The sequence below is a fragment of the Mesoplodon densirostris genome, chromosome 1, assembly GCF_025265405.1.
Source record: "Mesoplodon densirostris isolate mMesDen1 chromosome 1, mMesDen1 primary haplotype, whole genome shotgun sequence".
Lineage (NCBI taxonomy): Eukaryota > Metazoa > Chordata > Mammalia > Artiodactyla > Ziphiidae > Mesoplodon > Mesoplodon densirostris.
The window spans coordinates 32,838,129-32,865,287 of record NC_082661.1 but is presented as its reverse complement, the minus strand read 5'-3'; the positions used below and the strand labels follow the sequence as shown (position 1 = coordinate 32,865,287).

Here is a 27,159-nt window from a genome sequence, read left to right as displayed (position 1 = left end):
GGGAAAAGATACAGGGTCTTACGTCACAGAGTTGTGCTTTGAAAAACATGTAAAACAATATTTCTCAAAGGCTGGTCACCTCCTATTAATGGGTTGTGAGATCAATTTAATGAGATGTTATAAGCAAATCGACATCTATATCTATCTCTATTTTGGGAGATGATATAAAACGTGTTTCTAACTGTGGGTCACAAATAAGTTTGAAAGGCACTGGGTTAAAACCCTCTACAAATAAAAAGGAAGTGGCACATCAAAGCCGCAAGCAGAGTGCAAGGTGCTAATTTAAGAACGATTTTTATCCTCCATCCTCTCTGACCCTTGGTTTTCCATTGACACCACAATCTTACTAACGTTTTCTTAATTTTTCTTGCATCTGATATGGAACGTAGACCGCTGTTGTTACACTAATTTAAGTAGAATTCCCTTGCATGGAGGTCTAGGTTCTCCGTGCCTATGGTCAGGTCTACTGTGCGTCTTTCTCCATCAGATGGAATGCTCTGAAACGCCTCAGGGAAAGAGGAGAGCTTCTCATTTCAAAAGTCCCTTCAGCTGGTAACTTTGTCTTGCATTCTGCAGTGATTCCGTCACCCACATTGTGGCAGAAAACAACTCTGGTTCAGAGGTTCTTGACTGGCTTCAGGTCCAGAACGTAAGTGCCAGCTCACAGCTAGAGCTCCTCGACGTCTCCTGGCTGATAGAAAGTATGGGAGCAGGAAAACCGGTGGAGATTACAGGAAAACACCAGCTTGTTGTAAGTGTCACGAATGTGATTTTCATTGCCTTTTGCTTGATGATTAAGAACATGGGCTGTAGAACCAACAGACCTGAGTTAAACCCCAGGTTCTCTGCTTACTCCCTGTGTGACCTTGGGCAAGTCACATAGCTTTTCTGAGCTTCAGTTTCTTCCTCTACATTATGAGAACAATAGTGCCTGCCTATCTTGTAAGATGGTTATGAGGATTAGAATAACACACATGTAAAGTGCTTAAGAGAGAGCCTGATTTATATATGCACTTAATAAATGGTAGCTATTTTTACAAACAAGTCTATACACAAATATTTCAAAATATTGAAGTCTCGATGTCTAGCAGCCAGAAAAGTAGAAGGTTCTTATTTTTTTTCTTACTGTGATCATTCATAAAGAAAAAAATAAAGTTAAGCTCTTAATTCCACACCCATCACCAACGGACCATAACTACATAAGTTCACAGAAAAGAAAAATGATATTTAATTGGTAGTTTTTTTCATGTTATTTTTTCAGATTGCAAAAATAATACATGTTAATTGTAGCAAATTCAAATATTAGAGATGCATATAACATAAAATTTGAGCCTCCTATAATTTTATTCTCTTTTCAGAGACAATTACCATCAAACTGCCTTTTTCTTCATACACATCTATTATTATTATTACCACTATTAATTGTTATTTAAAATGGATGCTTATGCATTTGTTTAGGTGAGAACAGACTATTCAGCTACTCCCAACCCAGGCTTCCAGAAGACTCCACCACTTGCTGTAAAAAAGATCTCTCAGTACGCGTGTCAGAGAAGAACCACTTTAAACAACTGGAACCACATATTCACGGTAATGGAGATTTACAACAACACCTAGAGCAAACGCAGGGCTTTCTGCTTCTTTCCATGAATCTCCAAATTAAGTTATGAATATTCCTGAAAATCTAGGAATGTTTTTCACACTCTTACCCACTCCCCTAACCTGATCTCTGGTTCCTATTTCTGTCAAGAATGGGTCTCCTTTTGTCATGGAAATAGACAAATATATTCAGAGCACATCCTTTAGAGACAGTAGGTTACTATTTATCGGGACTTGTCATTAATGGACGCAACAGTTATCAAAGGCAAATATTCTGAAAAAACAAATATGTACTGTAATTAGTTCATTATATAGTAAGAGCAAATTACATAGAAATAGCAATTGTGCATAAACAGCTTTGCTGGGAAGCCAGAGGACTGAGAGTCAGCAGACCTGGATTCAGCCTCTCTTATATTAACTAGCTGGGGCAAGTCAATTCCTCTCTCTGAGCCTCAGTTTCCTCATCTGCTCAAAAAGGAATTAGCTAGATCATCTCTAAATTCAGCCCTGAAGTTCAATAATTATGTTTCAAATGACCCGAACAAGCCTATAACTGCTTGTCCTCCAGCCTAGAGTCCATAGTCAGATAGAAAAAAAATGCATTAGTGTATCAAATACAAAACTTCTCCTTTCTAGTCTTCTAGCCCCACGTGTGCAAGGAGCACCAGGAAATTGCAGCTACTGAGCACACTGAGCATCATGCCGCACGGCTGCAGCTGCTTCCTCCTCTGCCAGAAATGCAAACGTGCCCTACCTTAAATAACCCCCTACCTTAAATAACCCTGCTTGTGGGTTTGTGCCACTTATGATTATACCCATTCATTCAACAAGCCTATGCTAAGTGCTGACTATATTCCACGTATGAGATAAGAGATAGGGCTTCCCAGTGATCAAGACAGAATCCTGGCCACAGGCTGGTGGGAATGTCAGCAAAGAGGGAAGGATCATGCCAAGTAACAACTAGGAAGGTGCAGTGAGCACAATATCATTTTATAGTTATATCACTCCTGAATATCTAATGGCAGAGAACTCAAAGTTTCCTTACCAAGCACTCTGTGGCCTGTCTTTTCAACTCAATTCTTCTCAGCCACCAAGGGAGGGGTGCAAAAGTACAAGACACCCAATCCTGATCTTTGAGGAAATAGTCACGAGGTATTCTAATACTTAACAGAGAGCAAGAGGTGTTTGCAAGTGACTGCTGGCTCGGGGGCTAGGGGCTAGGAAACAGACTGTGTTTTGCTCATCTGGTTTTATTCTTCAGGATGCCTTTGAGGTATTGGCAGAAAATTATGAGTTTAAAGAAAATGAAATCTCTGCTCTGGAATTTATGAGAGCAGCTTCTGTACTTAAATCTCTGCCATTCACAATCATCAGTATGAAGGACACAGAAGGAATTCCCTGCCTGGGGAACAAAGTGAAGTGTGTCATAGAGGTAAGGGTGAAAGGTGATTCGTCCCAACTCCTGATAGGTAGGGAGGGAGGGAGGGAGAGAGAGAGATGCAGTTAATGGATTTTCCTGTTAACTATATAGATGTGGTATTCATGACTTATTTTCCTTTTTCTCTAATATAGATTATATAGATATATATATTATATAACATATATATTACATAGATAGATAGATACACATATATATATGTGTAACTCATACTCCAATATTTTCTCTCCTGGAGCTATGTGGGGTCAGCTAGTGGGAAAATAACTCTCTCGTATCTTAATCACAGTGAAAGACTCTAGTGACTTAAAAGCTCAACGGTAGAGGATGCTATGACTTCAAACACAGGCTGTGAGAAGAACCTCACTTCCACTCAGGGGACATTGCTCTCCAGAATGGTGGTGGGTGTGATGGGCAGTGAAGCTGATTCTGCATCTCTACCTGTATATTCTAAGAAGAGAGCCAGGGATGGTTAGTTATTTATTTAATGATGTTTAAGGGTTCCCTGGCAAGGCAAGTTGATCATCCAAGAGTAAGTTTCAATATAGTCAAGCTCGAGGTAAATTATTCAAGGGAAATAATCCCAGCTCTATTTAGAAGATGTTGGGTGGCTCTGAGCTAGACATCATAAGGGCTTGAACCCGGATTAGCTTTTCAGTGGGTCCAAAACTAACCAGCTCAGATGAAAAGTCCTCTTGTTTCAGCTAGTTTATATTAATTGAAAAGAAGACTATCTCAAATATTTAGACACACCTTTGTCAGTGAATCTTTTGGTTTGGTGTTCTGTAGATGTGGACCCTAATCATTCTGTACCTTCCTCCTTGAGGATGGTAAAGGGGTCCTTGGAAATATAATAACCTGAGATTTTTCAAGCAGGAAATGTCTTGTTTTCTCCAGATCAGCTAAGGAACTATCCTGTATACAACAGGTGTATTTCATGAAAAATTAAGCTACTAGATCTGGGGATTGGAAACTCTTAGACTGCAGTTAACATCACTAATGTAATATATTTTTCAACTGTTCGTGCAGGAAATTATTGAAGATGGAGAAAGTTCTGAAGTTAAATCTGTGTTAAACGATGAACGATATCAGTCCTTCAAAGTACGTGATTTTTATATGTATTTATCAAAAATGGGTTTTCAGTTAATCCTATTACTTGTTCTAAGTGGTTGTATTAGTCAGCTTGGGATACCATAACAAAATGTCGCAGACTGAGTGACTTAAACCACAAATATTTATTTTCTCACAGTTAGAGCCTGGAAATCTGAGATTGGGGTGCCAGCATGGTTGGGCTCTGGTTAGGACTCTCTTCCTGGTTTGCAGACGCCCTCCTTCTCAATGTGTCCTCGCATGACACAGAGAGAGAGCAAACTCTCTGGTGTCTCTTCTTATAAAGGCACTAATCCCATCGTGAGGACCCACCTCATGACCTCATCTAAACCTAATTACCTCCTAAAAGCCCCATCTCCAGATACTATCACACTGGAGGTTAAGATTTCAACGTATGAATTTGGGAGGAGGAGGCACAATTCAGTCCATAGCAGTGGTCTAGGAAGGAGATGCTTAAATAAATATGGGTGCTCGAGCTTATTGCCATGCTATGGTGAGATACAAATGACCTTACCTCTCAAGACTCTGTCACTCCCGGGTACACTAAGACTGTGGGACAAAACAAACCTACTCTTAAAGAACAAACCTGTTCTTTAAGAAACCTGCTCCTCACTGAATCCTTGTCTACTTTGAAGCAGGGTTTTTTACCTCCCAATGTTCCCTACCTTGGAGTTGCAGGGGCCAGAGACTTCCACCTACCAATCCCTTGGGTTCAGAAGTGATGCTCAGGCTAAACTGTGGTCGAGGGCAGAAGGCCAGGCTCAGAGGGCAGACAGACTGGGTGGAGTCTGGGCTCTGACACTTACCAGTTGCGTGATGGTGGAGAATTTATGAAATCTACACGTGCATCCCTCTTTAAATTGTGAGGGTGAATATGCATGAGTGTGTGTAAGACACTCTTGGCAAAGGGTTGGGTACAGATCCCTGTTGTCACGCATTGACAGTGCAGGCAATCCTTACTGGATATCTGGAAGCCCTCGGCAGTGCCAGAATCTGGTTCCTCACTTCTGCTTCATTTAGTAATAACATATGTCAGGAAGGGACCCTCCTGAAATAGAAATGCCTCTGAAAAATTACCACTGCCCACCTGCTTGTCATATTCAGGAGGAACTAGGTCAGAGATTTGTTTACATCTTTTCTTAATCGCTTGACCTTGAAAAGTATCATTTCATTGACGTAATGATTGTTTTAGAAACTAAAGGCATGACTTTCCCTTTGTTTCAGCTCTTTACTTCTGTATTTGGAGTGGGATTGAAGACATCTGAGAAATGGTTCAGGATGGGGTTCAGATCTCTGAGTAAAATAAGGTCGGACAAAACCTTGAAATTCACAAAAATGCAGAAAGCAGGTGAATTGTCTCTCCTAAAAAAATCTCATGTTGTTGCTATGGGCTGGTCAGGTTGTGGTAGGGATCTGTCTGTTGTACTTCATACGTCAACTCCAGTCTTGGTGAGCTGGTCTCTTGTTTGGCCTCTTTTCATGCTATGGCTAAAAGCCCAAGCTTTTGGAATCAGACAGACCTGGATCCAAATCCTGGCTCTGGCACTGTCCAGTCGTGTGATCTTGAGAAAGTTAGTTAAAATCTTTGAGCCTTCGTTACCTCATCTGTAAAAGGGAGGTAACATCGGTACGTAAGTGGGGAACAGATCAGATCTTGCAGGCAAAGCGCTTAGCCTGGTACAGAGCAAATATACCCTGCATGAGGGCTGTTGTCATTCCTTTATCCCGCTGGTTGCACCATTGATCTAGTTCTTACTGAACTGAACCTTCCAGATATTTGGGTCCTGGCTGGGTAAGAGGTATGGGTGAGGGATCCAAGACAGAAAGTTGACCTGGAGGGTTGGGGAGTAAAGAATATTTCAACGAACTAGAGCTGTTGCTTGGTACAAATACGGATCTGCTTTAGAAACTGTAAGACACCAGGACATAGAAGGGAAATGGTGGAAATCTAGACAGGGATTTATCTACCCAACCAGGACTCCTTAACCCAGAAGAGTGTAGAGACAGGCATCTGAAAGCCTGGCAGGGCCTCACGGAGGTTGAAGGTGGCTTGGTCACTTCTATTTATGGAGGGTCCTGGTATATTTTTTTCAATCAAGAAATGTCAAAAAACAGAGTCAAAAATTGTATGATTTAAATGTTTATTTTTAATATGCAATAGAAATACAATATAACTGGGATTTGAAAGGAAGTCACAGCCACAGTTCTGAGCACTATGGCTTCTGAGTTACAAAGAATGAGGACATCATCAACATTTTTAATCATATGAAAGTAAGGGAATCTTCTACAAGAGGAGACCAGAAAGAAAGAAAACAGCTATCTTTTGTTTAAGTGATGAAAAGAAACAAGCAAGAGGAGAGGAAGAAATCAATTCTTGGTGGTTCACATCAACGCTACCATAGAATTCCCCAACTTCATAAAGTTGCTAGCCTCCGAAAAATTGCTAATAAACTTTATAAGATGCCACATAGGAACTAAAAGAGCCTAAGGAAAAAAAAGACCCATATTCATATTCTGGGCTTCTGAAAGTGCACACTTAATAAGCGTGTTGTACACCAGCTCTAGAGATGCCGTAGAAATATATACAAAAGTATTAAAATATACATAAGTATTAAACATGGCTCAGAATGATAGTAAGGGCTGTCAACACATAGAGAGAAAGTGGGAGGCAATGCCATGTTTCCCTTAGATGAAAACCTTTATCAACTGACACCAAATGCTTTTGGGATCCAAGTAGCTCCTAATTCCCCAGCTTTGTAAACTGGATTTTTCTCTTCCTATTTGGGCTCTTCCAGACAGATAAATGAAGCAGCTATTATTCTCTCAATCCATCAGTGATGGCCATCCAACTATTTAATGCTTTTGTTTTACATAGAACTCGAGGAATGCCTTCCTATCATACTTATAGCTGAAAAACCCAGGCTTTATGTATCCCTTGTAGCAGTGCTACAATGAATGGACTTGTCAATGGGAATAGTTTAGCATTTTGCCAAGGGTAAGCTAACTGAACATGTTGAAAGTACGATCCAGGGGTGAAACCCTGATTCAGTTTTACTTATAATCATACTTGGTTTTAATTCCCTGAGGCTTGAGGATTCACATGCCACATTGGTTTCTGAAATATAACAGCACACATGTAACACTGTACAGGGTAATAAGTTTCTTGTAATAAGTTCACCTCCCTACCATACCCAAAAGGAAAGCCAATTAAGTTGCTTTCATGGGTGTCAACAAATTATTAAACTATCTCCATGTTTGTTCCTGATACCTGCATATGTCCTTAAAGAAATTGTTGCTAATCATGACTTTTGGTTTAGGTACATCCTGAATAAGCACAGGAGTTTTATGGTTACCAAATGAGTTGTACTGTGAATATCAGCCATGATGAAATTTTTGTATCAAAAAAGAGCCGAGTGGAGCATTGTTATTCATTTTTTCTTCACATTTATACATTATTTGTTTAATTTTATTAAATTGATTTTTTTTAATATGGTAAGAACACAACATGAGATCTACCCTCTTAGCAATTTTTCTTCCATTGGTATCATAATTTATTTACCCATTTCCTGTTGATGGACATTAGAATTATTTCCAGTTTTTGGCTATGAACATTCTTGTACCTGTGGATATATGTCCTCATTTCTCTTGTGCATACACCTAGGAGTGAAATTGCTGGGTCAGAGGCTGAATAGTCTATTGATTTAGCTCTAGCAGACACCACCAGCCCTGTGTCAGATACATAAAATGCAAATATCTTCTCCCAGTTGGTAGCATGTTTCTTCATTGCTTGATAATGTCCTACGATGAATATACGTTCTTATATTCAATGAAATCCAAATTATCAATCTTTTCATTATAGTTAGTGCCCCCGCGCCCCTGCTCTGTTTCAGATATTTGCTTACCCTCAACACCATAAAGATATTTTCCTGTTTTCCTTCAGAACCCTGATCCTTTTTAACTTTTGCATTGAAGTCTATGATCCACATCACATTTACTAATGAATTTTTGCATGTGCAATAGAGTACTGTTAATGCAGTGTTGTGTGGAAGGCACAATGACGCACAGCAGATCTCTGCTGAGACTTTGTACCCGTTGCACAGCAACCCCCTGAAAGCATTGCTTTTTAAATCAAATGCTCCACACACAAAAATGGCCATATTGCAATAAGAATGTGGCTTTATTTATTTTATTATTTTTTAGCATCTTTATTGGAGTATAATTGCTTTACAGTGGTGTGTTAGCTTCTGCTTTATAACAAAGTGAATCAGCTTTACATATACAAATATCCTCATATCCCCTCCCTCTTGCGTCTCCCTCCCACCCTCCCTATCCCACCCCTCTAGGTGGTCACAAAGCACCTAGCTGATCTCCCTGTGCTTGTGACTTTATTTTAAAAAAAGAGAGAGAGAGAGTTTTAGGATTGATATAAAAAACAATAGTGTTCCACAAGCTGTGTGGTTTGGTATTGGGCACAGTTTATAGTTGTATTAGTGTGAACATTACCTTCTCTTGGTCCTGCCGATATGATTCTGCAACTGTCCTTATTTAGAGATAACACGGGAAGTTTGAATTTGAGAATTTTGTGACCGTGATGCTCTAGCCAAATGGCCTTCCTGCCTCCTCCCTCCCATGATCCTGGAGGTGAGAAGGACCAACATGGTGGCTCCACATCTTTCCAGAGAGCAGTGATGGGTGAAACTGCTAGGAGGTGGACTTAAGCTTATGAAAAAAAAGAACGTTTGATGCTCTCCCCATTTTGTTTTTGGTGAGAACAAGTAGGATCTACTTTCTTAGCAAATTTCAAGTATACCACAGAGTATTGTTAACTATAGTCACCATGCTGTACGTTAGACTTCCAGAACTTATTCATCCCGCGTATCTGAAACTTTGTGCCCCTTGACAACCATCTCTCCACTGCCCCAACCCTCCAGCCCCTAGTAACTGCTATTCTACTCTCTGCTTCTAAGAGACGTTTTTTAGATTCCACATATAAGTGACATCATGCAATACCTGTCTTTCTGTGTCTGATTTATTTCACTTAGCGTAATGCTCCCAGTTCATCCACATTGTTGTGAATGACAAGACTGCCTTCTTTTTTTAAGGCTGAATAATATTCCATTGTATGCTAATTAGCTCAATTGTGGTAACCATTTCAGAATGTGTACATATATCAAAACCTCGTGTTGTACACCTTAAATTTATACAATTTTTGTCAATTATACCTCAATAAAGCTGGGAAAAAAAGAGAAAGAACTGCCCTCAAAAGACCTTACAATTAGGAAATGGGCAGCTTCTGGAGGAGCCAAAGCCTCCCATTATTAGAAAGATTCAGGAAGAGTTGGAACGCCTCCCTCTTGTGGGTCGTAGGGAAGAGAGCAGTGCCTTGTATGGAAGGATAACTAGAAGGCCCTCAGGCTCTATGGATCTCTCCTGCACGCTGCTCCCCTCCCCTCCTCCGCTTTACCCCACTTCTTGGAGATGAAGCTCCCACCTCCTTTACTCCTCTGCACCACACCTCCCTCTGTGGGGCTGTGGGGTTAACCGAGTCCTTAGAACAACTCTTCGTCATGACCACTCTGTCCGAGCTTTTGTTTATTCGTGATGGTCAGACAAAGAAGCAATAAGCCAGACCACCAGAGACATTTTCCGACTCTCCTCAGATGCAAATCTACCCTCTTCCTATTCTTTTTTTTTTTTTTTTTTTTTTGCTGTACGCGGGCCTCTCACTGTTGTGGGCTCTCCCACTGCGAAGCACAGGCTCTGGACGCGCAGGCTCAGCAGCCATGGCTCACGGGCCCAGCTGCTCCGCGGTATGTGGGATCCTCCCGGACCGGGGCACGAACCTGCGTCCCCTGCATCGGCAGGCGGACTCTCAACCACTGCGCCACCAGGGAAGCCCTCTTTTTTTTTTTTTAAATAAATTTACTTATTTATTTATTTTTGGCTGTGTTGGGTCTTCGTTGCTGCGCACAGGCTTTTCTCTAGTTGTGGCGAGCGGGGGCTACTCTTCATTGCGGTGCGCGGGCTTCTCATTGCGGTGTCTTCTCTTGTTGCGGAGCACGGGCTCTAGGCTTGCGGGCTCTAGAGCGCAGGCTCAGTAGTTGTGGCGCTCAGGCTTAGTTGCTCCGCAGCATGTGGGATCTTCCCAGACCAGGGCTCGAACCCGTGTCCCCTGCATTGGCAGGCAGATTCTCAACTACTGCGCCACCAGGGAAGCCCCCCACCTTCCTATTCTTGACTTCAATTCTTTAATTCATCTATAACCGTGCAACCCCAAATCTTCCCACCCCAAATCTTTATGCATTATCTTTTTAAAATAATAGGGCACAGCTTATTGATCAGGAGGGCTGGTTCTTCGATAGGAAGTCTGATTTGAACAGCTTGATTCTAGGATATGAAATATTGCCTCTTCCTTAGTCAGGAAATTTTAAGTCTCTCAGTCAGAAAGCAAAGAGCCATTGTTAACGTGAAAAATTCACAACCAAGAGAATGCAGATCACTTGATCTCTGTGGAACAGTTTGGCGTTGATGTCTGTGACCACGTTAGCTCTATGTGGGGACGAATCCCCTCTCACTGAGGGCTGGTCATTTCACACGAGACATGTCCCTTTCTCCATTGACCTGTCCAATGGCCTCTCAGGATTCCTCTATTATGAAGACCTTGTCAGCCGTGTGACCAGGGCCGAAGCAGAGGCAGTCGATGTGCTGGTTAAAGAGGCCGTCTGGGCATTTATGCCTGACGCCTTCATCACCATGACGGGAGGATTCCGGAGGTAAATAATGATGACAGCTGCTTTTACCTCCCCTGCTCTAACACCTTCAGTGGCTCCCCGTGCTCAGGAGTTTTGGCACAAAAGGCCTTCAGGGGTCTGGCTCCAGCTTCTCTCTGCAGCCTCATCTCCTGCACCTCATGTTTCACTCCAGCAACCCCAAGTGGCTTGTCATTCTCAGCACACACAGAGCTCTTTCTTGCCTCTGTGACTTTGCTCCATCCCACCTTTCTGCTTGGGCTTGTTTTCCTCAACTTATCAGCTGGCTCACTTCTCCTCATCCTTTAAGCTTCAATTCAGATGCCACCTCCCCCAGAAAGCCTTCCTTGACTCCCTCCTCCCCATGCTGGGCGAGGCACCCCTCCTCAGTTCTCCCTGGACAGCTGTCAAGTAATTTGTTTGTATTGTTTGTATGCGTGTTTCCCCACTAAGGTTTGGGAGCTTAGTGCTCAGTGAGAGCCAGTGTGTGGTGCCTGGCACACAGTAGGCACTCGAGAAATATTGGTGGTGTCAATGAGTAAATAAATAAACTCTTCACAGAGATGTGTGCAATTTTTGGATATTGAAGCCCCATTTCAGAAAGAGACTCCTTCCCTCCCACACCCTTCTCCATCTCTCCCCGTGGTCCTCTTACATGGCGGCTGTTGGCTGTGGAGGTGACGGAGAAAGTGGGAAGAAAGATCAAATCCAAGAAAATGCCCTTAGTCTATGTCATAATTCCAAGAACCCTATCTCATATTACATGAATATAATTCTTGGTTTGCTTGTTGTCCAGCTTGTCTCTGCTGTGTGGGAGTGTGTGCATGTGTGGGTGTGGAGAAGAAATAATCTTTGCCATTTTTACCCACATGTACATAATCATATATGTACCGTATATGATTTTTAAATTTTTCTGTGTCATAAATTTATTTTGCAAGGAGGAGAGTTGTGTAACCAAGGATCTTTTGTTTAAAAAATACATCATGAGCATTTTGTGTTGCAAACCTTAAGCATGGGGCATAGAAACACAGGTGACTTTTTAAAATTGAGAGCTAAAAATCTAATTTATTTCAATTTTATACAATTTTTAAAATCAGGCATAAGAAGACTGGGCATGATGTAGATTTTTTAATTACCAGCCCAGGATCAACAGAGAATGAAGAGCAACGACTTTTGCCTAAAGTGATAAACTTATGGGAAAGAAAGGTAAGAAGAAAGATCGTAAGTAGATGTTTGGACACTCAAGAATTATGTTAATACCGTTGAATTTGGCACACTATTGACCTTGTAAATGTGTAATGATCATCTAACTGATTCTCAGTTGTTTGCAACAGCTTACACAGTGCCAGTGACATGCAGTGAGACTTACCTGCTTTGGGTCCTAGAGTCCGGGTTGTGAGCTTGTGTATACACACTCGTCCCATTACCAAAGGGGCCGAGGGCAGCTTGTCTCTGTGTTGGACGTGCGGAGGCAACAGAGCCCTAAACAAAACGAACAGCGTGTGCTGAGAAGACCTGGGAGGTGTGAACCAGGGTAGAGCAAGCTTAGCGGAGGGGCTAAGACTAGGATAAAATCAGCCCAAGAGGTGTGGGGGCTGCCTTGAACTCTATGTTGGTCAATAACCACCTTGACTTTGTGCTGAGATGGGGAGAAGTGAGCTAACGAGGGCAAGCTGGGCCCAGCAGAGGTCATGGCTCAGGAGCCCCCACCCACTGAGATCAGATTTGCCCCGGGCTGCATATTGCCCAGTGGAGGGAACTAAGGAAGACCCTGCGGCCAGAGCCACCTGCAGGGCCCTGACTCCTGCCCAACCCCAGTGAGAGCGCTGAGGAGACTAGAGTGCCCTTCCCTAGGACCCCGTAGGCCTGGTGGCTTGAGGAGGCTGGGGCTGGTGTTTTTCCAGCACAGCTTCATTTTTCCTGAGTGACTTAGCATCTTCTGGGTGTGGACAAATCTCCCTGACACACAGGAGAAAGAAGACCTCAGATACAGTTAGTCTAAGAAACACACAACCCTGGTGCCAGGAGTACCAGAATTGAAGACCCAACTTTGGAACCAGATCCAAATTCACCCACGAGGCCCCTCTCTCTCTCAGGAGCAGGGATCCAGATGGCCAGGAGCTCTGAGCGTGAACACCATAGGCTGAGCCAGGGGAATGCTGGACGAGAAAGAGTCAGCCGAACCTAGGCTGGACCTACTTCTCCGCTCGAGCAGGAAAGCTGAAAGATTCTCATGGACAGACAGCACCCTGAGGGGCTCTGCCAGCCACAGCCTGGGTGGAGAGAGGGCTGCCTGGACCCCCATCAGAGGCTCTGGCAAGGAGGGACCTATTTGACCTTGGTATACAGTCACCACCCACCCCATGCTCTGAGACTGTCCCAGCCCGACATGGGATGGGGTTAGGAGATGGGGACAAGGAGCCTCATTTTCGTTGGTCTTTCTTCGGCTGCCAGGCAGCCATACTGCTGGTCCCCAAGCAAAGAGATGGGCAGACACTGGTGAAGGCAGAGGTTAAGCACGCAGGGTTTAGATTCGGGATTTTAAAAGCGCAACCCTGCCATGTACTGGCTGTAGGACCTGGGACTCTTTCCTGGCTTCTCTTTCCTCATCTGTGAAACAGGGATAGCAAGCCTCTCTCATTTGTTAATGGGAGGATTGACTGAGAGAATTAGATGAGGCATTTGGTGCAGGGCTTGATAAATGCCGATTAAACAGTGACTGTAGTCATGATCTCTCCTGCACGACTCTATATTGAACTCTGCCGGAGAGCCAGGCACTGTGCCGGGTGAGGGGACCCAGGGGAGAACGCGAGCAGCTGTTCCCCTCCAACACCTCGGTTGTGAATCATGGTTAACTTCCACCTCTACCTCACTCCCCACCCCTGCCTTTCTTACCAAAATCTGCACTTTCCAGATTAAAATGATTATAGCTCATGCAGGCACACTCGAGCACAGGCTTACACGACATACGCATATACACACACGATGTTTTAAGACACCTGCAGAACGAATGAACAGCCAATGGGTATGGTTTTCAGTTGCCTATCAGATGAATCTACATGTGGTCCTTGTAGAAGACCTCTCCGTGGGAGAAAGGGAGGAAAAGAGCTTGGAAATACTGATCTTGGGGGGAGGGTGCCATCCAGAAGACTCCACTGGCCACCAGCAATTCACCCCAAAGAGGGGAGGGCTGGCTGGGTGTAGTTTGGGTTTGTGCCTGATGGGTGGCCCATCTGTCTATGACCAGCCAAAGTGTCACCACCACGTGGCAATAGTGCAAACACAGTTTACAACTTTTAGGAAGCCAGCTTTGTGAATTTTTTTAAAAGGGGGAGGGAAGTTACAAATTTGGCTTCAAAGTAAGACTGTTTTGATATTTTAATAGCTCGCTTTTCAGATTTACATAATTCAAATTGACATGAAAGGCTGCTATATTGACTAATCTTAGTAAGTTTCATTAAAAAGCAGAATTGTGTCTTCCCGGAGTTGGTTGTTAGATTTGTCTAGGGCAACATCTGCCTCCTGCACCAGAGGCTCTTCCTGACCTCAGCACTCCCCCCAATCCCCCCACTCCCCACCCCTGCTTCAGATGGTGCCAGGTCTTCCTCATACCTTCTGGGAGAGGCACTGAAAGGCCAACTGTTCCCTCTTCTGAGATCAGCAAAAGGAAACGCATCCCCTCCTCAAAGTGTTGAGTTGAATTGAAACAATGACTCTTTGGGGGTGGGGGTGGATTGCACACGAAGTGCCAAGCGCTTCTAATAACAATAGCAAATGGAACTAGTGATGCTCCAAGTGTGGTCCCTAGATCAGAAGCATCAGCACCACCTTATTAGAAATGCAAATTCATCTCCCCCAGCCCCCGCACGAATCACTCCGCGGACAGGACCTCCCAAACCGTGCTTTAACAAACCTTCCAAAGGCGTCTGATGATAATATTTGAGAATGTCTGACCTAAAGAATCCGAGAACAAATCATACACCCTAATAGCTATAACTATATTATTTTCAGGTTATTTGCTCTTTTATTTGCTACTCAGATTCAGCATTAGTTGCATAGTTCTGCCTTTCCCTACCCCACATCTGCCCTGTGCCGTGAGGAAGTCCCACGGAGCAGATAAATTGGAGGATGGCAGCTTGCTGGGCGTAACTTTCTGACTAGGCAACGTTCGGTGACGTGCCACCAATTTTGTCTGAGTCTCCAAGGCAGGCAGAGCAACAATCTCAAAATGCTCCCTAGAAAGAGTGAGTCATCAGGCCCCAACGCGGCTGAGCCTCAGCCACAACTTTTTGGGTCAAGTCGACCTAGTCATCAGTATAATATGGAGGAACACTAAGTCCGAACAACCGCATAGAAACGGCACGGCTTTTTGTTCAAAGTTGGCTTGTACATAAGGGAGCACGGCAAGTTTGTGAACACTGGTCTGCCGTCAGACCTTGCGGGAGTAGATTCTCTGGCAGCTTTGCCATGAAGTGGCCTTGGCTTGGCCCCTCTAATCGCTAAATTCCTCTGCTGCAGAGGGAGTGTAACACACCCACTCCTTGGCTCCCTCTGCTAGTGTCACCAGGTGGGCTCACAACGCAAGGACAAAACGCACCCATGTTTTGCTTAAATCTGCAAAGCTTTTTTTAAGAGCATTCATTAAGAGCCCAATATAAAATCTCTGACCCTCTGCATCAGGGACTCTTCCTGACGTCTTTCTGTTTATTTTCAGGGATTACTTTTATACTATGACCTTGTGGAGTCGACATTTGAAAAGCTCAAGGTGCCAAGCAGGCAAGTGGATGCTTTAGATCATTTTCAAAAATGCTTTCTGATTTTAAAATTGCACCATCAGAGAGTGGACAGTGACAAGTCCATCCAACAAGAAGGAAAGACCTGGAAGGCCATCCGTGTGGACCTGGTCATGTGCCCCTACGAGCAATATGCCTTTGCCCTGCTGGGCTGGACTGGCTCCCGGGTAAGCGCTACCTGTATCCGTGGGACGGTCTTAGCTTTCCAGAAGAGGTAGACTGGGTCTACCTGGGCCCAGGGGAGAGACAATGGCAGTGGGGGTGGGGATTGGGGGAGATGGACAAGGAAGGGGGAGGGGGTGGATAGGAGAGAGGGAAGTGGCCAGAAATCTCTAAATCAGGGCATTCCACCTGCACATGGTCAAGTGAGACAGATGCATTTAGAACAGTTATTCTCAAAATGAGATCCCCTCTGAATTGGGAGATTGGGATTGACATGTATACACTGATGCATACAAAATGGATGACTAATAAGAAAACAAATAAACATTAAAAAAATATATGACACACACAAAAAAGAAAGAAGCCAAGACACAAAAGGCCACATATTGTATAAATCCATATGAAATCTCCAGAATTGGTAAATCCATAGAGACAGAAAGTAGGTTAGTGGTTGCCAGGGGTTAGGTGGAGAAGAAAAGGAAGTGACTGCTAACAAGCATGGATTTCTTTTGGGGTGATAAAAATGTTCTGTAATTACAGATTGGTGATAGTTGGACAACTTCATAAATATACTAAAAGCCACTGAATTGTACACTACAAAACAGTAAATTTTACTGTATGTGAACTATACCTCAATTTAAAAAAAGAATAAATGAATTAGTATAAAATATGTAGTTAGTGAAACTTACTGATATATTAAATGAAGCATATCTTACATATTTCATCTGTCATGAAATCTTACCCTTCTAATAAGTCCAAGAAACTTGTTTTTATGATATAAACATTTTTGTTAAAAAATGTCAATAATTTTTACCGTGTTTCAATGTACCCATCAAAACTTTAGATTAAAAAAGACTTTAAGAAGAAAAGTTGCAAATTAAAACAAAACCAAGTACGGATTTATACCAGTTACACAATTCCCTTAGAGTGGCTCATGAATCATTGGTATATTCTGAGCATCATAAATGATTATGATTACAGACTTATTTACACAAGGTAAAGTTTATAAATCTTTGACTAGGAGTCAAATTTCTAACAAGGAGTCAATGACTGCTAATTTTTTATTTTGTACCACAACGGATGTCCAAAACCTAGTATTTCTGCTCTTGCTATGTCTCAATTCTATTAATTCCCTTCTGGGGGGGGAAAAAAAAAGACAATTCTACAGAAACTCAGAACAACTGCATGTAATAGCTTAAAATCGTATTAATTCAAATTAATATTACTGGAGGAATGTATGACATTACTACCATAAAATAATAATGTGTGAATTATTAATATATGAAAATAAAATAATCTTCTTATTCCTACTACACAGAGTAATTCATTTTAATTCTAGAGAAGTATACTTAACTGTCAAGCCAAGAGCCTGCCTACTTCATTCATTGAGTCAACAACTATTGGCTGAGCAGTTATCATGTTCACAATATTATAAGGAATACAAAGATACTGGTCCCCATGCTCAAGGGATTTATAATGTAATACAAGATGGAAGTGGGCAGGTAATAGAATGTGGGGTTGGATTATAAATGTTGAAGATCTTACAGTTTAACCTATAGGTAACAGGGAAACTATTAAGTGATCTGAACCATCTACTGAGTTAGACTAGGAGATTAACACAATAGTCTAGATAAGGATGAGAAAGATCTAAATTAAAGTAATGGTGGGGAAGGGCAGATGAAGAAAGACTCTCAAGTCTTATTTAGGTGGTAAAATCAGTAGGACTTGGGTGACTGCATATAGGGGAAGCAATACCACCTAGAAGTTGAGGCTTGCATAGGCTTTGAAAACACACACACAGGGCTTCCCTGGTGGCGCAGTGGTTGGGAGTCCGCCTGCCGATGCAGGGGACACGGGTTCGTGCCCCGATCCCGGAAGATCCCACATGCCGCGGAGCGGCTGGGCCCGCGAGCCATGGCCGCGGAGCCTGTGTGTCCGGAGCCTGTGCTCCGCAACGGGAGAGGCCACAGCAGTGAGAGGCCTGCGTACAGAAAAAAAAAAAAAAAAAAAAAAAAAAAAACACACACACACACACAAAATGAGATCCCCTGACCAGAAGCATCAGTCTTACCTGGAAACAGGTTAGACATGTAAATTCTCCACCCCACCTCAGACCTTCCGAATCAGAAACTCTGGGGGAAGAGCCCAGCAATTTGTGTTTGAAAGAACCCTGCAGGTGACGCAGCTAAAGTATGAGAACCATGGAAGCAGAGAAAGCAGTCTGGTGGCTAAGGGCACAATTTGGCTCATCCCAGACCAAGCCCCTGCTGTGACTCTTACCAACTAGGTGATCTCCGTCAAGTTCCCCATGTCCTCTAAAACTTAGTTTTCCCATCAGGAAAGTCAGGGCAAAAATGCCTCTACCTCCCTGGGTTGCAGAGATCCAGTGAGATGAAGCTGGCAAAGCCCCCAGCACCACACCAGGCACGGGGCCAGTGCTGGTCGAGTGGTAGCTCCCAGCTCCCATCATGTGGTATTTATAGACATGGCACCCGAGATTTGTCCCGTTAGCTTGTGCTCCACCCTCCCAGCTAACACCCCACACTGTTTTCCCACGTAGTTGGCTGTTGCTTTGAGTGACATGAGTCGTTAAAGGATTTTATATGTTAAATGACGTAGAAATTAATTGTCCTCAACCTTGAGTTAAATGTCAGGTGTGTTTGCTTTCGGCCGGAATCATTTCAGCACAGGATCTCAGCACTAGAGCTTCTTACCCTAATCAAAAACGTTGGCTGGCATCTTTCATTCATAAAAATTAGGAAAGCTGATGAAGCAATACATCATAAATGCACTTTGTTTAATAGACATACATCTTTGGGAACAGAGTCTGTTGGGAAAGGGGAGAGTTCCAAAAAGAAGTCCAAAGTTATACAAGGTCATGTCAGTCAGGATTCGCTGGCAGAAATGGTTGTTCTTTGTCCACTTTGTTTTTAACATGGGCATCTCTTCAGCACATTTTATTCTCTTTTCTCAGAAATTACTGTTATTGGCTCTGCCGGGCACTAACAGAGCACTAAGCTCTCCCACTTTTGAGCTGGGTGACTTTAAACAAATTATAACCTCTTCAAGTCCTGGTTGCCCCACCTATATTGTGGATAATAGTGGCGCCCACCTCCCGAGTTTGCCATCTGGTTAAATGAGATGCATGTGTTTAAATGTGGTAAGGGCTCAGCAACTGGTAGCTACTTGTGTTATCATCTTTACGCCCCCGCTTATGTGACCACTGAACGCGATGTGTTTTGTCCCCAGGTGGATACATGTTGGTAGGTGACCAGGTTTAGGTCTGGTCACCCTAAATTTTGTAGGTGAGAAATTTAATTTCACCTTTTAACCCAAAGATTTCAGCACCTGGGAAATGTGCTTAAGCCCCTTCACCTATTAATCTCACCCCAGTTTGGGGTCATTAACTTACCAGGTTGTCTCGTCTACTAAGCTGACAAAGCTTCCTTTGGATCTTGTGCCCTAAAGATTTCCTGAGTAGGATGCATCCACTGGGACACATTAAGCTGAGGTTTTTCTAGAACCATCCAAGTACAGTGCAATTTCTGGACTGGGTATGGACTTCATTAGTTTAAAAAAACAAGCAAAAGAAGCTTTTGTTTTCCTCTGAATCATATTTCTTCAAACTAGATCTGCCGTTTGTCAGCATGACTTTACTGGCTGAGATTCCTTCAAGAATATTGTCCACATTTGTGTCAGATGCTAGAGGATGTACACTCTCTCCTCCGGAAACACATGGACAATGTTGGCTAGATTCCTAGGCTACCCCAGCCTCTTTACTAGCCCAAATGGCTCCCTTTCGCCAACTTTAAAAAGCATCTCTTCCTTAAAATACCTTACTGCTATTTCCCAGAAAATTGTCATAAGAAACATGCATATTTACAAAGACTACACAGTGAATGGCACCCTCTAGAGTTTTGCAGTGCACAACTTGCACAACTGTATGCAGCATGCACGGGCCAACCTCTGAAGTGTGCTGTGACCAGTGATACAGCCAGACTGTAGTATCACTGCCCCTGCTCAATGTTCAGCTTTCTTTATCTGAAACAAAAGACACCATCCTTGCCCAGCCTATCTCACAGGGTTGTTGAGAGAAACTAAAGAGCTTGTAAAGCAGAAGGCAGAACTGTCCAGGGTAAAGAACCTGAGCTTCGGGATTCAGGAGTCTGAGTCCTAGCTCTATCATTGGCTGTGTGGCCTCGGGTAAATTGCTTAGGCTCTTTGGGCCTCCTTTCTTCATCTGAAAAATGGGACTAATAACAGTACCAACCTCACGGGGTTGTAATGAGGATTAAATTAGACAGAACCTTCATCTTAACACAATTCTGAGGCTAATTGTATACTTAATACTGTTCTTTTAGAAGCATTGTTAGACTCTTTTAGAAGCTGTTAAATACTAGTGATAATAGAGCAGATCAGAAATTAACATAAAGCAAGAAATCAGCCCAGCACAGGGTAAGCTCTCCATAAACATTATCTAGGATATCATTGCCCGGCTTATGACCACAGCTGTTCTGACTGGTCTCTTGCCCCCTACAGCCGAGTGATCCTGTCCTAACATAAGTCAGGTCGGGTCACTTTCCTGCTCAAAACCTGGCAGGGGCTCCGCATTCAACGCAGAGTAAAGGCCTTACAGTGGGCACGAGGCCCTGCGTGGTCTCCCCACTCCCTCATGTCTCTGAACTCCTCCCCACTGCTCTCTCCCTAACCAGCCAGGCTTGCCCCTCCCTAAGACCTCTGTTCTAGCTGTTCCCTCTGCACGGTGTGCTCTTCCCAGAGTCCACTTGGCTAGCTCCTTCACCTCGGGCAAGTCCTTGCTCAGATCCTACCTCCTTCATGAGGCCTGCGCTGTACGCAGCATGACCTTTTAACATATCATGTAATTTACTTATGCTGTTACTGTGTCTTATTTGTGTCCCCTGTTGAATCCAAGCCTCACCAAGGCAGACATCATTGTTTGTTCTCTGTTATATTCCCAGCATCCAGAACACACCTGTCACATAGTAGGTGCTCAATAAATATTGGTTGAATAAATATTATTACCCTCCAAATGGAAGACATCATTATAATTCCTAACAGAATATGGAAAAATGCTCCTGAGGATTTAGCAGAGGAGTCCAGGCATAGATCTCTCACCACACAGAACTGGGGAGCCAAGGGGGGCTTCTCACTGCACCTGTTACCCCATCCTCTCCAGCCTCCCCCCACGCCCAGTGTGAGGAGCCGTTGCTCTAAGTGCTGGGGGGACTGGAGGCAAGTGGCCCAGGGCTGTAGGAGGCCGTGTGCTAAGTAACACTCCTGTACTTTCACAGACCAGCAGCTACTGCACCCAGAATCTGCTTCACCCTGATTCTTCATCAGCCATAGTTTCTCCTCCACTCCCTTATAAAGAACTTCTGGCTGGAAAGTCTGTCTTCACACACCCAGGTGAGGAAGGCCAGTTCCCAGTCTCCGCCAGCTTTCCCATACTCGCCACTAGATGGCGCAATGATTCCATCCTTGCTCCCTAATCCCACGTGGAAAGGACAACATTTCTAGATCTGTGCTTCTTCGGAAAATTAACCTCAACGACAACTTCATTCATTGTCCTCCTTTCCCAGGGTTTCCCTGTCCTCTATCTAAGGCTTCAGGTTTTGCTCCCTGGAGCCTCCGAGCCCGCCCTGATCATAGGAGATGCTACTCTGGGGCAGGTGGCTCAGACCATCAGTTTTACAGAATCTTGTATGAGAGGATGTTACAGCCAGAGGGAACCTTACTCATGCACTTCCTCCACCCTCCTGTTTGACCAACCGAGATTCAGAGAGGCTGGGTGACTTGCAGAGAGATGCACAGCCAGACAGGAACAAAATCCAGGCTGGAATCTGGGTCTCCTAACTCCTCATCCTCTTTTATATGAGTGATATTCCAAATAAAAAACAAAACCAAGTATTATTTATCCAGCATTTACTATGGACCAGGTATTATTTTGGACACAATCCTCACAATCTTCATTTATTCATTCAACAACTATTTGCTGTACATCTTCTATGTGCCAGGCGCCATTTGAAGAGGAAATATGTTTATGAACAGAACAAATCAGGTTCCTTTTTTCACAGAGCTTACAGTCTAGTGTGTGCACGTGAGCATGGAGCTTTGTCATCGTAGATTATTGTCCTGGGGGAGAAAATTGCTTGGAGAATGTTTAGTGGAGATAGACATTTCATTACAGTAAGTTCTCTACATACTAACCTTCAAACTGCGAACTTTCAAAGATGCAAACATGCATCTGGTTCCAGCAAGGAACCAGAACCTGTGCCATCAATGTCAGGCATGAGTGAAATTGCAGCTTGCCCTCCGTCTCCTATTGCTGACGATCCTTCAGCTCTACCATCTCCCACCTCCTCTCCCTCCTCCAGTCAGTAACTCTTCTTTCCTGTTCACTCGATGCCAGCCCCTGTATACCAGCTGTTGTACTGTACTACTGTACTTTTCAAGGTACTGTACTGTAAGATTTTAAATGTTTTATTTTTTGTGTTTGTTTTTAATGTATTATTTATGTGAAATGTATTAGAAACCTATTACAGTACAGTACTATATAGCCGATGGTGTTACTTGCGTACCTAGGCTAACTTTGCTGGACTTACCGAACAAATTGGACTTACGAATGTGCTCTCGGAACGGAACTCATTTGTATATAGGGGACTTCTTGTATAGGGATTTAAATATCTCTAAACACATAATACTGAAGACATTCTAGACTTGATAGTAATTTATTTATTTTAAAAAATTTATTTATGTATTTGGTTGCACTGGTTCTTAGCTGCAGCAGGCGGGCTCCCTAGTTGCAGCACGTGGGCTCCTTAGATGTGGCCTGCATGTGGGATCTAGTTCCCTGACCAGGGATTGAAGCCGGGCCCCCTGTATTGGGAGCGCAGAGTCTTAACCACTGCGCTACCAGGGAAGTCCTGATAGTAATTTATTTTAACTATTTCTTATCCAGCAGTTTGAGAGAGACCTCCGGCGCTACGCTACACACGACCGGAAGATGATGCTGGATAACCACGCTCTATATGACAAGACCAAGGTGGAGCTGTCTCCCTGAGATGGGCCTCTTTGATCCTCATCACCAAGGCTGGCTCCCTGAGTGCTTTTCCAGAACTAATTTTAGTGTCCAGGTTCAGTTTCCTTTGCCCCGAGTGCCCAGTCCCCACAGATCACAGTTGAGGGCAGCTGGAAAGATCCTGATGGGAGCATAGCCCCCACCTGGCCCAGAATGCACCTCAGAGGCTTTGGGCTCAAAGATGATGGGCTAGTTGGGCCCCTAGAACCAGTCCAACAGTGAATATTAATTGAGTTTGCTATATCCTTGGTATTTGTAATGAGTAACTGCAAAGAAAACCAAGGATCCCCCCAAATCACAAATATCACTCAAGTACCCCTCAGATGCAGTGAGAATTAGCATTTTGAGTGATCATATAGGTCATTAATGAGAGTCCACTGCAAGAAGGAGAGCAACAGAGCTGACCTGAGCTGTAGATGAGCAGTCAGCTAGACGCACACACCAGCTGAGACTCACTTGGTGTGCTAGCCTTGCAGTAGTCCAAATGCTGCCTCAGCAAAATGATAGATTATTGTATGAATTAGGAAGAACTAAATATTCAACTAAGTCCACAAGTGCCAAGATCTACTCTTCCTACGGTGATCAAATGCATTAAACTAAGCTCTGAGGAGGAAGAAGACACAAAATAACCAGAAGTAATGGCTTTTACCCTTTAGGAGCTTATAGTCTAAATGAGGTGTATTTAGTTAGAGCTGTCTCACAAGTGTCAGAAACCCAATACAAAATGGAAATGGCAAAAAAAAAAGAATTTGGCTTATATACTGTAGCATCTAGAATAACATGGACTTCAGGTGTGGCTGTATCAAGGTGATCATGCAAATTTCCCTCAGTGATGGTTTCACTCTCAGGCAGCGTATTCCTATGAATTCCATCCTTCTGGCTTAGCTATCCCTTCAGAAAAGAGCTTCTTTCCTAATAGTTCTGGCAAGAGCCCTAGCTGATGTTCACTGGCCAGGCCTGGGCCATGTGCCAATCCCTGAACCCTTTTCCATGGCTCTTATTGGCCAGGCTTGGGTCATGTGCCCCTCCTTGGAGGTGGGATCAGCCCCACCTGACCCTCAGAGACTGAGAGAAGGGAGGGTGGTTTCCCAAAGAAAAATCAAGGTGCTACGGTCATAAGAGAGGGCTGTGGATGCTGGCAGGAAAGCCTCAGTTGTCTAGCATGTGAGTGGAGACAGCTTCACATAACACGATGTAGGAAGACTTACAAATTGACACGTAACAAATAGTTCAACATAAGCGAGTGCCTCCTACAGGCCCAACGCTGTGCTATAACAAGAAGGGCTGGAGGAGAAGTGGTGCTTGCTCTAACAGAGATCATGGGGTGGGAGCGGGGCAGGGATGGAAGGCCAGGAGGAGGACCCAGCACACACACGTATCCTATACTCACCCTTCCTCCTTACCAATGGCAGCAGTACGTAATTTTGACCTCACAGGAGAATTTCCCAGACCCCTTAAACAGATGGATGACAAGACCTCTCCTGAGCTTCTGATTTCATTAGACTGGGGTATAGCTCAGTTTTCAACATTTTTAAAAAAAACTCCTTCAGGTAGTTCTAATGAACAACTGTGTTTAAGAACTACAGATCCGGGGCTCCCATGGTGGTGCAGTGGTTGAGAGTCTGCCTGCCGATGCAGGGGACACGGGTTCGTGCCCCGGTCTGGGAAGATCCCACATGCCGCGGAGCGGCTGGGCCCGTGAGCCATGGCCGCTGAGCCTGCGCGTCCAGAGCCTGTGCTCCGCAACGGGAGAGGCCACAACAGTGAGAGGCCCGTGTACCACAAAAAAAAAAAAAAAAAAAAAACTACAGATCAGTAGGAAGAATACCAAATGCCTCTAGTTGAATATGTAAGGCTGTCATAATTTAACCTTAATTTATTAAGTTTTTGGGGGTGGGAAAATACAAAAATTACAGAAGTCAGGTAAGATGAATTTTTAGCCTCAGAAGCAGGGTAATGTGTTTGGGCAGTAATTTATTTTGACAAAACAGTTTTACAAGTAATATTTTCACTGTGTCAGCACTGAGATGCTTAACAAAAATATCTAAATGCACATATGTCTTGTTATGCTTTCAGAGGATATTTCTCAAAGCAGAAAGTGAAGAAGAAATCTTTGCACATCTGGGATTGGATTACATCGAACCATGGGAAAGAAATGCTTAGGAAAAAGTTGTCGACTTCTTTTCTGTTTTTTTTTTTTCAGGTTAGATAAATTATGCTTCATATTATAATGAAAGATGCCTTAGGAAAGTTTGGGATTCTTTAAGTCTTACTGAAATGCAGATTGCTTCTAGAAATAAATAGTTTGGGAAACATGATCACGCCCCACCTGGTAATGGGTTATGCTCTAATAGGCCATTTGTGGGACTGTTACTTAGAATTCACAATGCATTTTCCACAAAAACAGTGTTGTAATTGGTGGCTTGTTCTCAGGAAAGCTCATCAAAGCCCACTTTGCCCACAATGTAGCTGAAATACTGTATATTTCCAATAAAAATAGGAGAACACAAGATGGTGTAGTCTTTTGTTTTTCACTCAAATATTTTAAACTATTCTTAAACAAAAATGTAAGAAAATGAAAGAATAAAGAGTTTCAGGTTTACCTTGAGGGGCAAAGCAGGTTTAATCAGAAGATCAGAGATTCTAGAGGGGGTTGTGGGTCCCTCCTGGAGCTTTTGGAGGAGGGGGACTGAGTCTTGACTCTCAGCTCAGGTCAAAGCCTGCTCCTCCCGTCACCTGGAGCTGTGTCCCTTGGTGTCCTGGCACAAGGCCACATATGGGATGTATTCTCACTGCTTTCACTCAGAAGGAAGCACAATTTCCTAAACCACCATCTCTGAGTCTCTCTCAGGGAGATGATCTCTCTTGCCCTCTTTATCTTAGGGCACCCAAGGGAACGGAGGCAGCCTTTGGAACTTCCAGGCTGCAGACCCATTTGGACGTCATGCCTTCTCTAGGAAGGCATCGACTCCATGCTTTGAAGAGACCCGAAAGGCCATCTGTTCCAGCTGCTTCTGTGTCCTCAGCCTGCTGGAGAGCTGGGAGGCCTCACAATGATCCTTGCCCTTTCCTTACAGAACCCTCAGAGGAGAGGAGATGGCGAGATCCAGGACCCCATAGAGAAGCTTGATGCCCCGCCCTGGGCACAGAGAAGGAGCCTCCTTCCCTTCTTGGTGCTGGAACCTGGGGGTGGGGTGTGTATCAGCTAGTATTGCCCCAAATTCAAACTATCCCAAAACTCAGTGGCTTAAAGCAGCACAGATCTACACACAGCCTGGGGGTTTGGCTGAGCTAGGCGGGGCTCTGCTCTTCGGGTCCATCCTCCTCCTCCTGGGACCTGCGGGCTAACCTGGCCCTCTCCTTCTCACGATGACAGCAGAGACAAGAGAGCAAGCAAACCCCAGTGTGCATATGTGCTTTTCAAGACTCTTTCCATGTCTGTTAATATCCAGTGGCCGAAGCCGGTCACATGGCTAAGCCTCCAGAGATGGGGCGTTATGGTTTGTCACAATGGGATGTATTGCAAAGGGCATGAATGCAGGGGGGGGCCATGAATACAAGCTACTTCAGAGTTACATGTTTAGTTTCTTTTACATTCTTTTCTCTTCCTATAAAGCATCTCTTTTAATCCTGATAAATCTGGAGGTGCCATTAAAAGCTGGAAAGGGGATTCTTCTGCTCAGCTGGTGACCATGAGCCCATACACGGGGGAGCAGGGCCAGAAGGGAGCACTGAGGAAGCCGTGGGAGAGAAGGAAATGGGAGCAGCAGTGCCAGGAGAATGGAGGCAAGGTCCCCTGCCAAAGCTGGCTTCTGAGGGATGGCGGGGACATGGAGAATTCCTGCTCTCCTGGTCAGCTGTTCCACTGCCCATCAGGGCTTCACGGCTCAGCGTGCTAGTCCATGACAGTGAGGTTGATTATCATCACCCACCTTCCTCTTCTGGATTATTCAGCAGAATGCTCTATGGCTAGGCTCAGACAGCATCAGGGAGATGGACTCATAGCAACACATGGCAGGCAAGTGCGGCTGCGCCCTAAGGATTAAGGATGAGCACATCCGTCTCATGGGTGCTGGGCCCCAAACCCAATGGCCAAGCAGCACCTGGGACCAGGTGAGCAAATCGGTGGAGAAGGATGTTTGAATCAAAGCTCCTCTAGACACCACATTAGGGCATAAAGAGCATGAAGAACAAAGATCTCGAGAAGCCCAAGGG

General features: G+C 44.0%; 1 protein-coding gene across 1 annotated transcript in view; it reads left to right on the top strand.

The window, feature by feature from the left end:
• Positions 1 to 25,107, top strand: part of DNTT (DNA nucleotidylexotransferase) — a 36,716-nt gene extending 11,609 nt beyond the window's left edge. Inside the window, exons 2-11 of the mRNA XM_060111390.1 lie at positions 577 to 751; positions 1,459 to 1,587; positions 2,858 to 3,028; positions 4,061 to 4,132; positions 5,366 to 5,489; positions 10,782 to 10,914; positions 11,988 to 12,096; positions 15,605 to 15,850; positions 22,825 to 22,908; positions 25,021 to 25,107. Of these exons, the coding sequence (XP_059967373.1) occupies positions 577 to 751; positions 1,459 to 1,587; positions 2,858 to 3,028; positions 4,061 to 4,132; positions 5,366 to 5,489; positions 10,782 to 10,914; positions 11,988 to 12,096; positions 15,605 to 15,850; positions 22,825 to 22,908; positions 25,021 to 25,107 (1,330 nt within the window). The remainder of the gene's footprint in view (positions 1 to 576; positions 752 to 1,458; positions 1,588 to 2,857; positions 3,029 to 4,060; positions 4,133 to 5,365; positions 5,490 to 10,781; positions 10,915 to 11,987; positions 12,097 to 15,604; positions 15,851 to 22,824; positions 22,909 to 25,020) is intronic.
• Positions 25,108 to 27,159: the final 2,052 nt, after the last annotated feature.